General features: G+C 38.4%; 2 protein-coding genes across 2 annotated transcripts; both read left to right on the top strand.

Moving 5' to 3' along the window:
- Positions 1-1,438: 1,438 nt before the first annotated feature.
- LOC131446381 (nuclear receptor subfamily 5 group A member 2-like) lies at positions 1,439-5,326 on the top strand. Its single transcript, XM_058617567.1, has 6 exons — positions 1,439-1,522; positions 1,666-1,807; positions 2,913-3,481; positions 3,945-4,064; positions 4,652-4,799; positions 5,041-5,326. The coding sequence occupies exons 1-6, from the start codon at positions 1,439-1,441 to the stop codon at positions 5,286-5,288; spliced, it is 1,311 nt and encodes a 436-aa protein (XP_058473550.1). The 3' UTR covers positions 5,289-5,326.
- A 2,717-nt stretch (positions 5,327-8,043) lies between these two features.
- On the top strand, positions 8,044-12,341 carry psmb7 (proteasome 20S subunit beta 7). The gene is made up of 8 exons (XM_058616524.1): positions 8,044-8,190; positions 8,973-9,066; positions 9,294-9,391; positions 9,578-9,718; positions 10,364-10,479; positions 11,261-11,319; positions 11,419-11,570; positions 12,132-12,341. The coding sequence occupies exons 1-8, from the start codon at positions 8,129-8,131 to the stop codon at positions 12,241-12,243; spliced, it is 834 nt and encodes a 277-aa protein (XP_058472507.1). The 5' UTR covers positions 8,044-8,128; the 3' UTR covers positions 12,244-12,341.
- The last annotated feature ends 864 nt before the right edge of the window (positions 12,342-13,205 follow it).

Here is a 13,205-nt window from a genome sequence, read left to right as displayed (position 1 = left end):
GAACAAGCAAGGCTTATATAACTTTATAGTGACATGCAAAATCGAGTTTCAAATAATAATAATAATTAAAAAACACAATGGCATATCAAATAAAATTTAAATAAAAATTGAATGCACCCTAAATACAGGATAAGCGGTAGATAATGGATGGATAAAAATGTAATGCCTCTTTTCTATTTGCAGCCTTCTGAGGTAAATATCAAAATAAACTTTTTCCACAGGCTAATAATAAATTTGAAAATAAAATAACAATAATGAATAAATCAAACATTCAAGCCTTGAAGTAGCAAGAGAAAGTGCATGAATACAACAACAATTATTGCTCAGTTTGCTACACTGATTTGTTTTAACACTGAATATGGAACAAGCAACGCTTATATAACTTAATAGTGCAAAATCAACTTTCAAAAAACAAACGAAAAAGTTCTGTTTTCTCCCTTCCTTTTCGCCATTTTTGGTAGGGGTAACACAGTGACACTGACAGTTGTAGTATGAGGCCGCAGCACGTCTGGGAGAGAGGCACGGGGAGGCGTTGCCGCTGTATAATACCGGCGGGCCAGCTTTAATGTTAATTTGATATTGCCTCAAGGGCCAAATGAAATTACACGGCGGGCCAAATTTGGCCCGCGGGCCAGAGTTTGACACCCATGCTGTAATCAGACAATTCAATATTCAGATTGACCATGGAGATCAACCTTCCTCCTCCTCCTCCTGCTCCTCCTCCTCATCATAGTTCATGACATGAGTCCAGTGTGACTCTGCTGCTTCACAGTTTACTGACCACACACTTCTCAGGTAAGAAGCTTCTCATCACATAGAACACAAACTCAGTTGTTTCTGACGCTGAAAGAGGGGAAAAAAGGGGGAATGTAGAATTAAACGGTTAAGAAAAGGATTTTAGTCTCTGAAAATAAGTAAAAGGTCACATCTTGTGTCATTTATGTGTGCTGTAGTGTAATCTGAATTATAGATGTTTCCTCAGGAAGCAGAATCTTTAATTAGACATTTGTGTGATTTCAAATATTTTTGCAGATTTGGGGAACGTATCTTTGCCATTAATTGACTGTCAGGTTTGCCAGGTGGAAATTCTAATTACAAGGTAGGATAAAAAGTCGTCATTGTTGTAGAACAGCCCACGATATGTTCAATAATATAAAGTGAACTCTCTGATGTGTTTTGTCTTTATTCATATTGTTTTGTTTGTGTCTTTTTTTCCTGTTCTCTCTTAATTAAGAGAAATTAATTTCAGTGAGTGTGTTTGCTTATTATATTTCTATGTTTTAAATTGTATTATTTTTTACTTTATAGTCGTCTGATTTAATACTGGTTATTCTATATCCTTTACATTTGTCTTCCTCTAATTTAAATAAAGATTATTACCTCCTTTGTATCACTTGTCTCACGTTGCTTTGATTCTTTGTCAGGTCAGTTTTACAGAATGGAGTTCCAGGATCCTTGTCCTGTCTGTGGAGACAAAGTCTCTGGATACCACTACGGCCTGCTGACCTGCGAGAGCTGCAAGGTACTTTTAGTTTCTCTTTTTTTTTATTTATATATATATATATATACATATATATATATATATATATATATATGTATATATATATATATGTATATATGTATGTATATATATATATAAGTCCATCTTCTGTTGAACACTCGCAGGGTTTTTTCAAAAGAACAGTTCGAAACAACAAGAAGTATGTGTGTGCGGTGAACCAGGAGTGCAGCATTGATAAGATTCAGAGGAAACGGTGTCCATTCTGCAGATTCCAAAAGTGTCTTCATGTTGGCATGAGACTGGAAGGTAAGGGTCACATCTATTCATAAATCTATAGTTCCTGTTGTATATAGTATTTAAACGTTTTCTTTGGCAAGATAAAGATGCAAACATATTCTTAATATTTGAAAACTTGTGCTTTGTTCGGTGGCTAAAATCTGCTTTCCTTGTGTCCCCACAAGTATTCCAGCGATGGTAACACACTGGGGGCGTGCCTTAGTATCTTATATCACCACACTTAAACAAACCGAACTATATCTAAACTTATCCCAATGGCGTTCATGTGTTGCATTAATAATAATAATAATAATAAGAGATAACATTGGTAAAAAAAAAAAAAAACAACAAACAAAATGAATTTTTGTTTGTTTGAGAAATATTATTATTATTATTATTATTACAATATTTGAGAAATATTATTTTCAACAGAAGTGTATAAATGATGTATTAAGTCAGGGGTGTCAAACTCAAATGACCTATGAGCATCTAGTCTGGTCAAGAGGAGGCTGGCATAGAGAAAAAGATGTGGAAAAAAATTAACCAGGTGGGCAATATGACCTTAAAATTATAACGCAATAGATATTTATGATGATAGTTCATTGAATTTCAAAGTAAAAGTTTTTGTTTTGTTATTGAATGATGTATATTTTGTAGTTATTACATATTTATGACACATAATGAATCTGTTATATCTGGTAGTATCAAAAACAGAGAAATAAATTGAAAACTAAGTAAATAATAATGCGGACAATTGTAAACAAAACGCCAAACAAGCTGTTATGTATAATTTAATGCTGAATGCAGTACATTTAATAATGTGACAATTAACTATTACGGTTATATAAAATATATTATAGCCAATTTATTTAGTATGATATTCTGTCTATATTCTATCACCTTACTGTGTTTAAAGGAACAGGAGGTCATTAGAACAAGATATTAAGTGGTGGGGCGCATGTTATAGATTGGGAGGCCACATGTGGCCCACGGGCTGCCAGTTTGACACCTCTGTATTAAGCCATTACGATTCACAGACAAATGTATTGACTTATCTCCTAAATGAGACTCCTTTCCAAAGACTGTAAAGATCAGCTTGACAAACTGCTCAAAACAAATCCACTTTTCTCATCAGCTGTTCGTGCTGATCGAATGCGAGGTGGCAGAAACAAGTTTGGGCCCATGTACAAGCAAGATCGGGCCCTCAAGCAGCAGAGGGAAGCTCTGATTCAAGCTTGTGGATTCAGACCTGAGAGTCGAGCACCTGTGGTCTCCTCAACGCCCCTGAATGTCCTCACCTTTGCTCGTGGCCTGTCCCCAGATTCTGTCCTTCAGAGCACCTCACTACCCACAACTCAGAATGCCCTAAGCTCACCTGGTGCCACCTTCTACCAGCGCGTCACCTTCTCAAACTCCACAATCAAGACAGAGCACGACAACATCTGTGCAAGTTCAGCAGGGACCTCCAACAACCTGGACAAACTTCACTCACAGGGTCCAATGATGCCTCAGCTGGTGATTGAGTTCTTACTCTGTGATCAAGATGACCTTCAGCTCCAGAGAAGGATCAGCACACACGTCCAGCAGGAGCTGAGGAAACATGTCAACCCCAGCACTTTCAGTCGGATGTGCCTGATGGCTGATCAGACACTGTTCACTCTTGTGGAATGGGCTCGCACAGCCATCTTCTTCAAACAACTGAAGGTGAAGTCCCATCTGATGATGTTGATTTTCTGTTATTGCATACTGTACATGGGTTACACTGCGGAGCTGTGGCTAGCACTGTTGCCTCGTGGCAAGAAAGTCCAAATCCTGGTTCCACCGAGGGCCTTTCTGTGTGGATTTAGCATGTTCTGCCCTTGAAATCCTGGGTTCTCTCCAGGTACTAACCCCTAACCCATGTTGATGAGAAATAAGTCATGCAGTTGCTGTTGCTGCCTTTGTTTTATGTCAAAAAACAGCAGTTTCTTATTGGCATTAAGCAGCCGAGGCTTCAACTTCATGCAAATGCAGGGGAAAGAGGACGGAAACTCGTTCTAAAATGAGTGAATCTTTGGATTCCTGGAACATGACACTCCAAGAATATCAGTCTCCTGTTCCAGTCCTTCTCACTGATCTCCGACATGAAAAAAGCTGTTTTCAATCTCTACCTGTTTTCTCTTTCAAGGTGAGTGATCAGATGAAGTTACTGCACAGCTGCTGGAGTGAACTGTTGATTCTGGACATTGTCTCCAGACAGGTCCTCTCCGGCAAAGAAGGCAGTCTGCTCCTAGTCACTGGGCAGGAGGTGAGAGGTTTTTTTCTTTGGTTAGTAGCAGTGTCAAAAAGTGAAACAAAATACACAGACGGATTACACCAATAAATGCAAACACAATCTAGTTCACTGTGTAGTAAACTACAGACCCCGTAAATAGACAAAAAAAACAAGACATTCTCATGTGAGCATAAGTTAGTTTCACATGCCGCCTCGAGGCTTATGTGGTGTCAAAATGAATGCTTTTGAGTTCATGCCACGGAGGATATTGCCTTGTAAACAAAGACATGTTTGCTTTGAATCTTCAACCCACCAGTTCTCAGTTATTTTCTTTTATTATTATTATTATCATCATTATTATTATTATTATTATTATTGTTAGTAAAAACCTTTATTTAACCAGGATAAAATCTCTTTACAGGAGTGTCCTGGCCAAGAAATGCAGCAAGCACAATTTTCAAGTCACAGACACTAACAATAACATTAAAACAGCACCATAATCATCTCACGTGTAAGAAATAAATAGGCATAGTGACCAATTTGCGTCAGACACAGAAAGTAAAGAAACATGACTGCAATTAGTTTTTAACGCACTTGATTGTATTTCTTTTCTGTTTCAGGTGCCACTGTCACTCATAGCTTCTAACATTGGTCCCTCCTTGTCCAGTCTGATCCAGAGAGGACTAGACCTCATTGGGAAACTTCATGTCCAAAAAGTGGACCGCCAGGAGTTTGCCTGTATAAAGTTCCTCATACTTTTTAACCCAGGTTAGTGACAAAGGCATCCGTGATAAAAGTCCATTTGGAAAGCATGCAAATATCTTCAGACACATTTGTACACATGTGAATAACTAATCGTTTTTGCATTCATGTACAAATTATGACATTACTAAGGAGGCGGGGTCAACAATTCTCTAGTTCCTCCCATCAGGGTATGAAAAGGTTTTAGGAGTTGTGCTGTGTGTGGTGTACATTCACGGGCTGTTGTTTCCTCTTCTGCACTCACCAGATGTGAAAGACCTGGAGGAACATCAGCTCATAGAGAGTGTGCAGGAACAGGCTGAAGGAGCTCTTCGGGAATATACACTCTGCACATCTTCTCCGTACCTCGGACGCTTCACTAACCTGCTGCTGTGTCTCACTGAGTTACGCTCACTCAGCACTCTTGCTGAGAACTACATGTACTGCAGACACCTGAGCGGCGACGTGCCCTGCAACAACCTGCTCACTGAGATGCTGCAGGCTAAGAACAGCTGACAATGAAGACACTGTTGACACGTGCTGATGTCTGAATGATCCTTTTTTTTTTTTTTTTTAATCCATCCGCGGCACAATAAATAATAGTGGGTCGCCTTAATCAGCAATGTCTTAAAAAGATTGTCTAGGTTTTTTGGAGTGCAGTTGTATGAGGTACAGGAACAAAGGGCTTACCTAGTAAAATCTATATCCATATTTTAAAATATGTCTGCGGATTTTTCTCACCATCAGACATCTTTTTCAAACTAGAAAGTGAAGTTTGTGTCATATATATATATATATATATATATATGTATATATATATATATATATATATATATATTTTTATATATATATATATATATTTTTATATATTTATATATATATATTTATACAGTATATATATATTTATATATATATATATATATATATATAACTGCACACTCAATGACTCCGTCTATACATTCACGTGTTATTTTATGACTTTTTTAAAAACCTTGGTTCTGATTAACAACAAACAAGGCAGAACTAGACCAGCAGCTCCTGTGTGCCAATGCAATGCCCTATAGTAGTATAGTCCAGTACAGTACAGCATAGCATAGTATAGTTTCTTGTAGTACATTATTGTGTAATATACTATTCTACATTATAGTGAATCATATTTTAGTACATTATAATATGGTATAGAATGATATTACATTATAATATGGTATATATTATACAGTATGGAATAGTGCTGTATAGTACATTATGATAAATTACAGTATAGTATAGTTCAGTATAGTAAAGTGAAGTATTGCACATTATAGTGAATTTTAGTGCAGTGCAGTGCAGGAGAGTATTGCAAAAAACAGTATAGTTTAGTATGGAATAGTACATAATGACCAATTACATTATAGTACAGTTCAATATAGTATTGTATTGTACATTATAGCAAATTGTAATATAGTACAGCACAGTAAATTGTCATAGTAGAGTATAGTAACGTAGTACAGTATGGTAAGGTATAGTTTAGTATGGAACAGTACAGTGTAGCACAGCACATTGTTATAAATGACAGTATAGTAAAGTATAGTCTGTGTTTTACTTAGCAAATCTTCATCCCACAGGTTTTAGGAATATACATGTAAAATAATAGTTTGTCCAAAATAAGACATGAAGAAAGTGGATGATGGGAGAGACGACGCGCTGCTTCCTGCTGGATAAAGTCAGAGCAGTTGCACTAAACCTTTGTTATGAGTCAATGAGATCCCAGTGATTACACCTTCAACCACCTGTTTTGCCCACTCTGCTTTAATAAAAGGCTTAATCAACATAATGCACTCACCTTGTTGTGTGGAGGTGCACTATCTGATCTTGTCCACCTGACTGGAGCCCATTTCCTACCCGACCTTGACATCCAGCTGGCACCGAGTTGGCAACTTTCCTGTTCAAGGACAAAATATGGCAGTGTGATTAAATAAATGCACTGTTTCATGGCACAAGTAGAAAAGGCAGACACTGAGTTAGGGACAGTGAAAGGTATTTATACTACAGTTAATTTTTTCATTAAATAAATTATGATTTTGGTGTTTAAGATTATGTGTATGCTTGTAAGTGTTGTTGCTTCGCTGCATGATTCCATGATTGGTGATGGACAACCAATAAAGGTGAGAATTCTCCCCCTGAGATTGACTGATTCTTTACTTAAACCTATTTATTTAATATTCAGTAGCACAGTGACACTTTCCCTCTGTTCTAAATTGTACATTTTCTAATTTCACTGATTGTTATTTTCTTGTTTCATAGAATTCGGTTTCCTATTCTATATTATTGTGTGTTTTTATGATTTATTTTTATGTGAAGCACTTTGATTACAGTGCAGGTATTGTAAAGTGCAATATACCGTAATAAAAGTACAGCTACAACAGTTCATCCAATCTTTCATTACATTGTATGTATTTAGCAAAGTTACAGATAAAAACAAAAACTGTACTTGAAATACTCCCTTGTTTACCAGGCCTGGCAAAAACTCTGCAATTTCAAGGTTCACTTCCTGACGCATTAAAAAACAGGGGTTCCTGTGTAATGGGATCAAACCAGGCCATGGAAAGCAAAGCCTCCTCTGTTGCTTTGTATTGTTGCACTGGTGCCAATCCCACCTGTACAAGCTGGGATTGGCCATTTTAAAGGTCCAATGTGTGAGACATTGTGACATCTAATGGTGAGACTGCAGATTATAATAAATGAAGGACTCCAAGCATGTCAGTGTGTCATTCTTCTTCACAGAAGCTTCATAAGAGAGAACATGCAAAAGGAGGCTTGGGTGTTTTTATTTTCAGGTTCAAAGCTTCAACCAAAGTGTGAGTGCTACGTATTCCATCAGAGGTGGATGCAGGTTGTACAGAGTTCCACAGCTGCACTCAGAACATCGCTGAGGTAGATGATCATAGCATTCCTGGTGCCAGTGATTTAACAAATAAAACAACCCAAAAAAGTGGAGGTGCCAAACACCCAGGCTGTATTGGAGCAGGTGGTAAATTAAGTTGAACTAGTGCAGTACCTTCATCTCAAGCTTCAGCTGACTCAGCATACATGTGCATGGCAATAGAGCTCTAGTAGCATGACAGTTATACTATGCTTCAACTGACTCATTACCTGTCTTTAGACATGTGGAGAAGTTATCCAAAGACTTGCTTTTGACGGCTTTTTCCACAGATTAATTTTAATGGAGTGTAGAAATACCTCTACAAGCATATAATTGACCTGAGGGGGGCAGCATTTGTGGGTGCCCCGCATCGCTTCATCCACAAATTGCACCAGAGGAAGAAGAAGCCGGCACTTCCTCTACTTCCCGGAAACACTTACTTTCATTCTCCAAGATGGCGACACTGACAGTCTCCCGGCCACCACTCGGCGGTTTCAATTTTGAAAACTGCAAAAGGTACGCGCTTTGGGTTAGTCGATTATCCGACCAAAATGATTATGCTGCTTCCCTTTATCGGTTTGATCTTTTTCTGGACTCTTGGCCTGTGTTTATTACGGGTTTTTCTAGCGATGCTAGCTTACGTTAACTTGTGTCCCGTACAATGACTCAGGCGTTTCCCGTCGTTAGGATGAACGATTCCTTTATTTTGCTAGTTTCGCTGCATTTGTTATAGAATACTTCTAAAACCTTTTTTTCCAGAATTACTTTACAGATAAAATGTCGCATCTGAGCGGCTTTTGTCGTGTTTTTAAGCGACCATTCGTTCGTACACATTAACGGAAACCCCGACACAACAAACCACCAACACCATTTGGTCTAAGTTGTTTCAGTTATAAAAAAAACGTCAAACAATCAAACTGATTAATTGATTATCAACAAGTAATTTAGTAATCGAATATTTGTTGCAACCCTAACAGTTTTCGTTTAATTTCAAAATACTATTCGTCTAAAGTATGTCCATGACAGGATTTACAGTTTAGCTCCAGCGTCATTACTAACCTTTGTTGTCCAACAAAGAAAATGTCCATAGGTCTTTGGCTATATATTCACTAATAGATGTTATGGGTCTAGTCATAAACATTTCCTTCAGAGTATTTAAGCCTGTCGGGAAACGAAAAATAAAGTTTTTTAATTGTTAGATTTCCTGCACATGTCCACAATGTTCTAGAGACATTTTTGTTCGTATGATATTGTGAAATTAACTATAATGTTATGTTCTATTTTTATTTTTTTTCCAGGAATGCCGTTTTGGAAGGTGAGGTCACAAAGTTGGGATGCAGTTTACCTGCTGCGCGGAAAACCGGAACTACCATCTGTGGCATTGTCTTCAAGGTTAGTGAGAGAATCCAAGTCACTTGAAATGAGTGAAAAAGTCAGGTGTAAAGGTGTTGACACGTGTGTGAACATGAAGAGGAGGAGCTGCCAGCGTCCTTCTCTTACTACTACTACTTCACCTCTTGATGATTATTGTTATTGTAACAAAACATTCACATTGACATGGCACCAAAGCACCATTGCTGAACATCAGTTTACTGAATGTCTTGTGTTTCCATGTGAAGGATGGCGTCGTATTGGGAGCAGACACCAGAGCCACAGAGGGCATGATAGTTGCAGACAAGAACTGCTCCAAGATCCACTACATCTCCCCCAACATTTAGTAAGTGTCACATTTTTGGGTTATAAATACACAAGGGACATGGAACAAGTTTTATGGGAGTGTGACTGTCATCACCCTGCATGTAAGACTGCAGAAGTGGCCCTACAATCACATTTTCATGTTTTGAGAGTTGTGTTCTCTAACTAACAGCGTGCTGTGTTATTATGTTATTGTGTCATTGTCTAGCTGTTGTGGAGCAGGAACAGCTGCAGACACAGAGATGACCACTCAGATAATCTCCTCAAACCTGGAGCTGCACGCCCTCTCCACGGGCAGGCTGCCACGCGTGGCCACCGCTAACCGCATGCTCAAACAAATGCTTTTCAGGTATGCCATTTAGATATAAAACACACAGCTTTGGTCACACCTTTACTTGATAGATGATATATTTCTACACAGTCACATTAAGTATCATCACATCATAACACTCAATTTTCATGAATATGAAAATATTCATTGTCCAGTGTTCCAGCTGAACCCCATATTTGTAGTGTAAGTTTGGCTCCAGGGTCTTTACGGCCTTAATGGCCTGTGCTATGAAGGACATTTTAGACTTGTTCTTAGTGAATAAAGGGGAAATTTGGAATAAGGAAAAGAGGGGATGCCTCTCATCAACCATGATAGACCTGGTCCTATTTGTGATTCTGTCACTGTAGGTGCTGTCCATGTTTGGTAATGTTTCCACTAACAGTTTGTCATTGTTTTCCTGACTCCAGTCTTATTCTGAGCTTCTGTCGCATTTCTAAACCCAGCCGATGACGGTTAAACACTTTCAGTAAAAGCACAGTAAAACAAGAACTTCAAAATAAACATTACAGTTACAAGTTCTTTAAAAAAATGCATTTTTTGTTAGTGGTCTGTATTTATATAGCATCATTTAAGTGAAATAAGTCAATGTATTTAGACATAAAGTGAATTTCAGAAATGTACATAGCATGTGAGTGAACAGTGCTGTTGTGTCTGTTTTCCCAGGTATCAGGGCTACATTGGGGCTGCTCTGGTTTTGGGTGGAGTAGACTGTAATGGTCCTCACCTTTACAGCATCTACCCTCATGGTTCCACTGATAAGCTGCCCTACGTCACCATGGGTCAGTCTCTAACTTTAACGCTTTTCTATACGGCTCTTTCGCTGTGGACAAGCTGCATCATGTCAGCTGCCCTCTGCTGCCACTTACTGGCTTTATTGTGCACTGCACCCTGTATGATAATAAGACTGCCATCACACCTTCAAGCTTCAGCTTGATTTAGTAACATCTGAATCTATACACACATTAAATGTATTTTTTTTCTTTTCGGCACAGCTCTATAACTGACTTGACAACAGTGAGTGACGGGGAAAAGCTTAATTTTTGTTATTAAAATAGAGTAAGACTTGGAAAATGGGTACAATTGGATGCCAGTTAGTGCTGCATCAACTATTACTGGATTCATTGGCTAATATTTTGATAATCGAGTAATCGGTTTTAGGGAAATAACTAATTATTTCCATTGATTAACCTTTTGATTATTTTCTGGATTCATTGAATACTAGTTTGGTTTGTAAAATGCCAGAGTTTAAGAAACCTGGAAATGATGATGTTGTCGAATGTTTTGTTTTGTTCACATTTAAGAAATATATAATTTGCAGGACCATCTCTCCTCATGAAAAAAGGTTTTTTGTTGAGTGACAGAAGGTGTTGCTTGCTGTACAGACTGTACTGTACCATGATGGAAACATGGTTTAGTGGGAGCTTCTTAATCCAATGACTTATTACTAATCACATAACTTAAAGGTCAGGTGTTTTGGACACTAACCACAAAGTTTCTGACTGATCTGAAAACACGGATAGTGTCAGATTCCACTGATCCTCCTATTCTGTTATTTCAAAGGTTCTGGCTCTCTGGCTGCCATGGCAGTATTTGAGGACCGCTTTAAACCGGACATGGAGGTGAGTCTACAACTTTGTAAATGAGTCGCAGAAATACAACAGTACGTACAAGTGGAGGTGATGCACGTGTATAATATAATATAATATTTGACATTAAAGGAAGCGGATGCCAAGCTGCTGGTGCGTGACGCCATCGCCGCAGGTATCTTCAATGACCTGGGCTCTGGAAGTAACATCGACCTGTGTGTCATTACCAAGGGCAATGTGGACTACATCCGGCCCCACGACGAGGCCAACAAGAAGGGGGTCAGGTGAGGGCAACATCATCTGTCCGTCCACCTGCATGCACACTAATGGTGCTAGTCCACCACACTGTTTTTTTTTTTTTTGATTTTCCATTAGTGATAGTATCTGGTACCTGGTATCTTTTTAAGTACCTGCTCTGGCGAGGTTCCATGTTTGCCGAGCCGATACTATACATGATGTGTCATCACTGGAAGAGTCATGAGCACAGTGTCTGGCACAAGAATCTAACTGTACTTGCTTGTTCTGTTAAAAGAGTGAGTGAGTTAGTTGTGAGTTCACCGGTTGACAGTGCAGACTTGCCGACGTCCTGTTTTTAGTCTGGAACCTTTTCACTTGGCGTTCACCTTTCTCTTTTTCACATGAGGACCTTCTTGAACTGGCGTGTAGAACTAATGTGTGGTTTGAAAAGGCTGTTTACTAGACAGACATGTTGTGCTGGTGATGACCAATCTCTGATGTGTGGAAACATGTTTAACAAGCTCCAAACAAACCTCTGAATGTTTCCAATGATCTTCTGTTGTAACATTTTGAAACACGTTCCATGCGTCTTCTTTTCTCTCATACAGAACTGGTGACTACAAGTATAAAAGAGGGACCACCAGTGTGCTGACAAAGGTGGTGACCCCACTGAACCTGGAGGTGATGGATGAATCTGTACAGACTATGGATACGTCTTAAAATATGTGTAAACTGTGCAGAAAAGCATATTTGTATTGGAAATTCTTGTAGTACAATAAAAAAATTTGACTCAACGGACGCGTCGAGTTTTAAAAGCATTTTGCTCAGAGATCGTTTCTGTCTGAACAACAAACAGTACATGTAGTTTAAAGGAAGGCTGGAGCTACCATTATACAGGCAGAGTTGCTCAAACCATGGCTGCTAAGAGGGAAAAAAGAAAAGCCTGTATTAACACCAGCTTATATAAATATGTTTTCTCTACTCAGTTCCATCGTTAGAAAACTGAATGGTTACGTGGCTTTGTAAACCACTCACTCCTCACACCAAAGTCCGTTAAATCGGCAATTTTACATTTGGGCACACAGCATTTGCCGATGCACTGCTTCATCTATCAGTGAGTTCAAACGTGCGGTTTCTTAACTTTGATGTTTGAAATCCTTGTCTCACAAACAGCAAATGAGGAATCCGTAGACCAGAAACTGCTGTGTCCACACCAGCTAAGAATGATGACTTTGGTGCATGTGGGAGAGAGAGGGGTTAAAAAGATCTTTAATAAATGAGTTATTTTACATTCAGGCAGCTTTAGTTAAGATGGTTCCAGAAATACTGGTCAGCACTTGTTCTATAGTCCCCTATAAATCTCTTAACATCATTTGTATCATCCCAAACCATCAACCTGTCAGTTAGTCCCCATCCCCACTAAACTGTTTAAAGATGTTTTTCCTTTAACTAACAGCTGTATATCAAATCAAATGGATCTATCCTTATTAACTGGATATGTGCTTTTAAAGTAGCAGTTATTAAATCCCTTCTCGACCCAGATGATTTAGCCAATATAAAATATAATATACTGACCGATATCCAATCTTCCCTTAGTTTCTAACATCTTTTAAAAAAGGCAGTTGCAGATCAATCATGACCTTACCTCTTATTTCAATTAAACAAACTCAAACAAGAATCAA

The sequence above is a fragment of the Solea solea genome, chromosome 19 (genome assembly GCF_958295425.1).
Source record: "Solea solea chromosome 19, fSolSol10.1, whole genome shotgun sequence".
Taxonomy (NCBI): domain Eukaryota; kingdom Metazoa; phylum Chordata; class Actinopteri; order Pleuronectiformes; family Soleidae; genus Solea; species Solea solea.
This window is presented reverse-complemented; position numbering and strand designations above follow the sequence as displayed.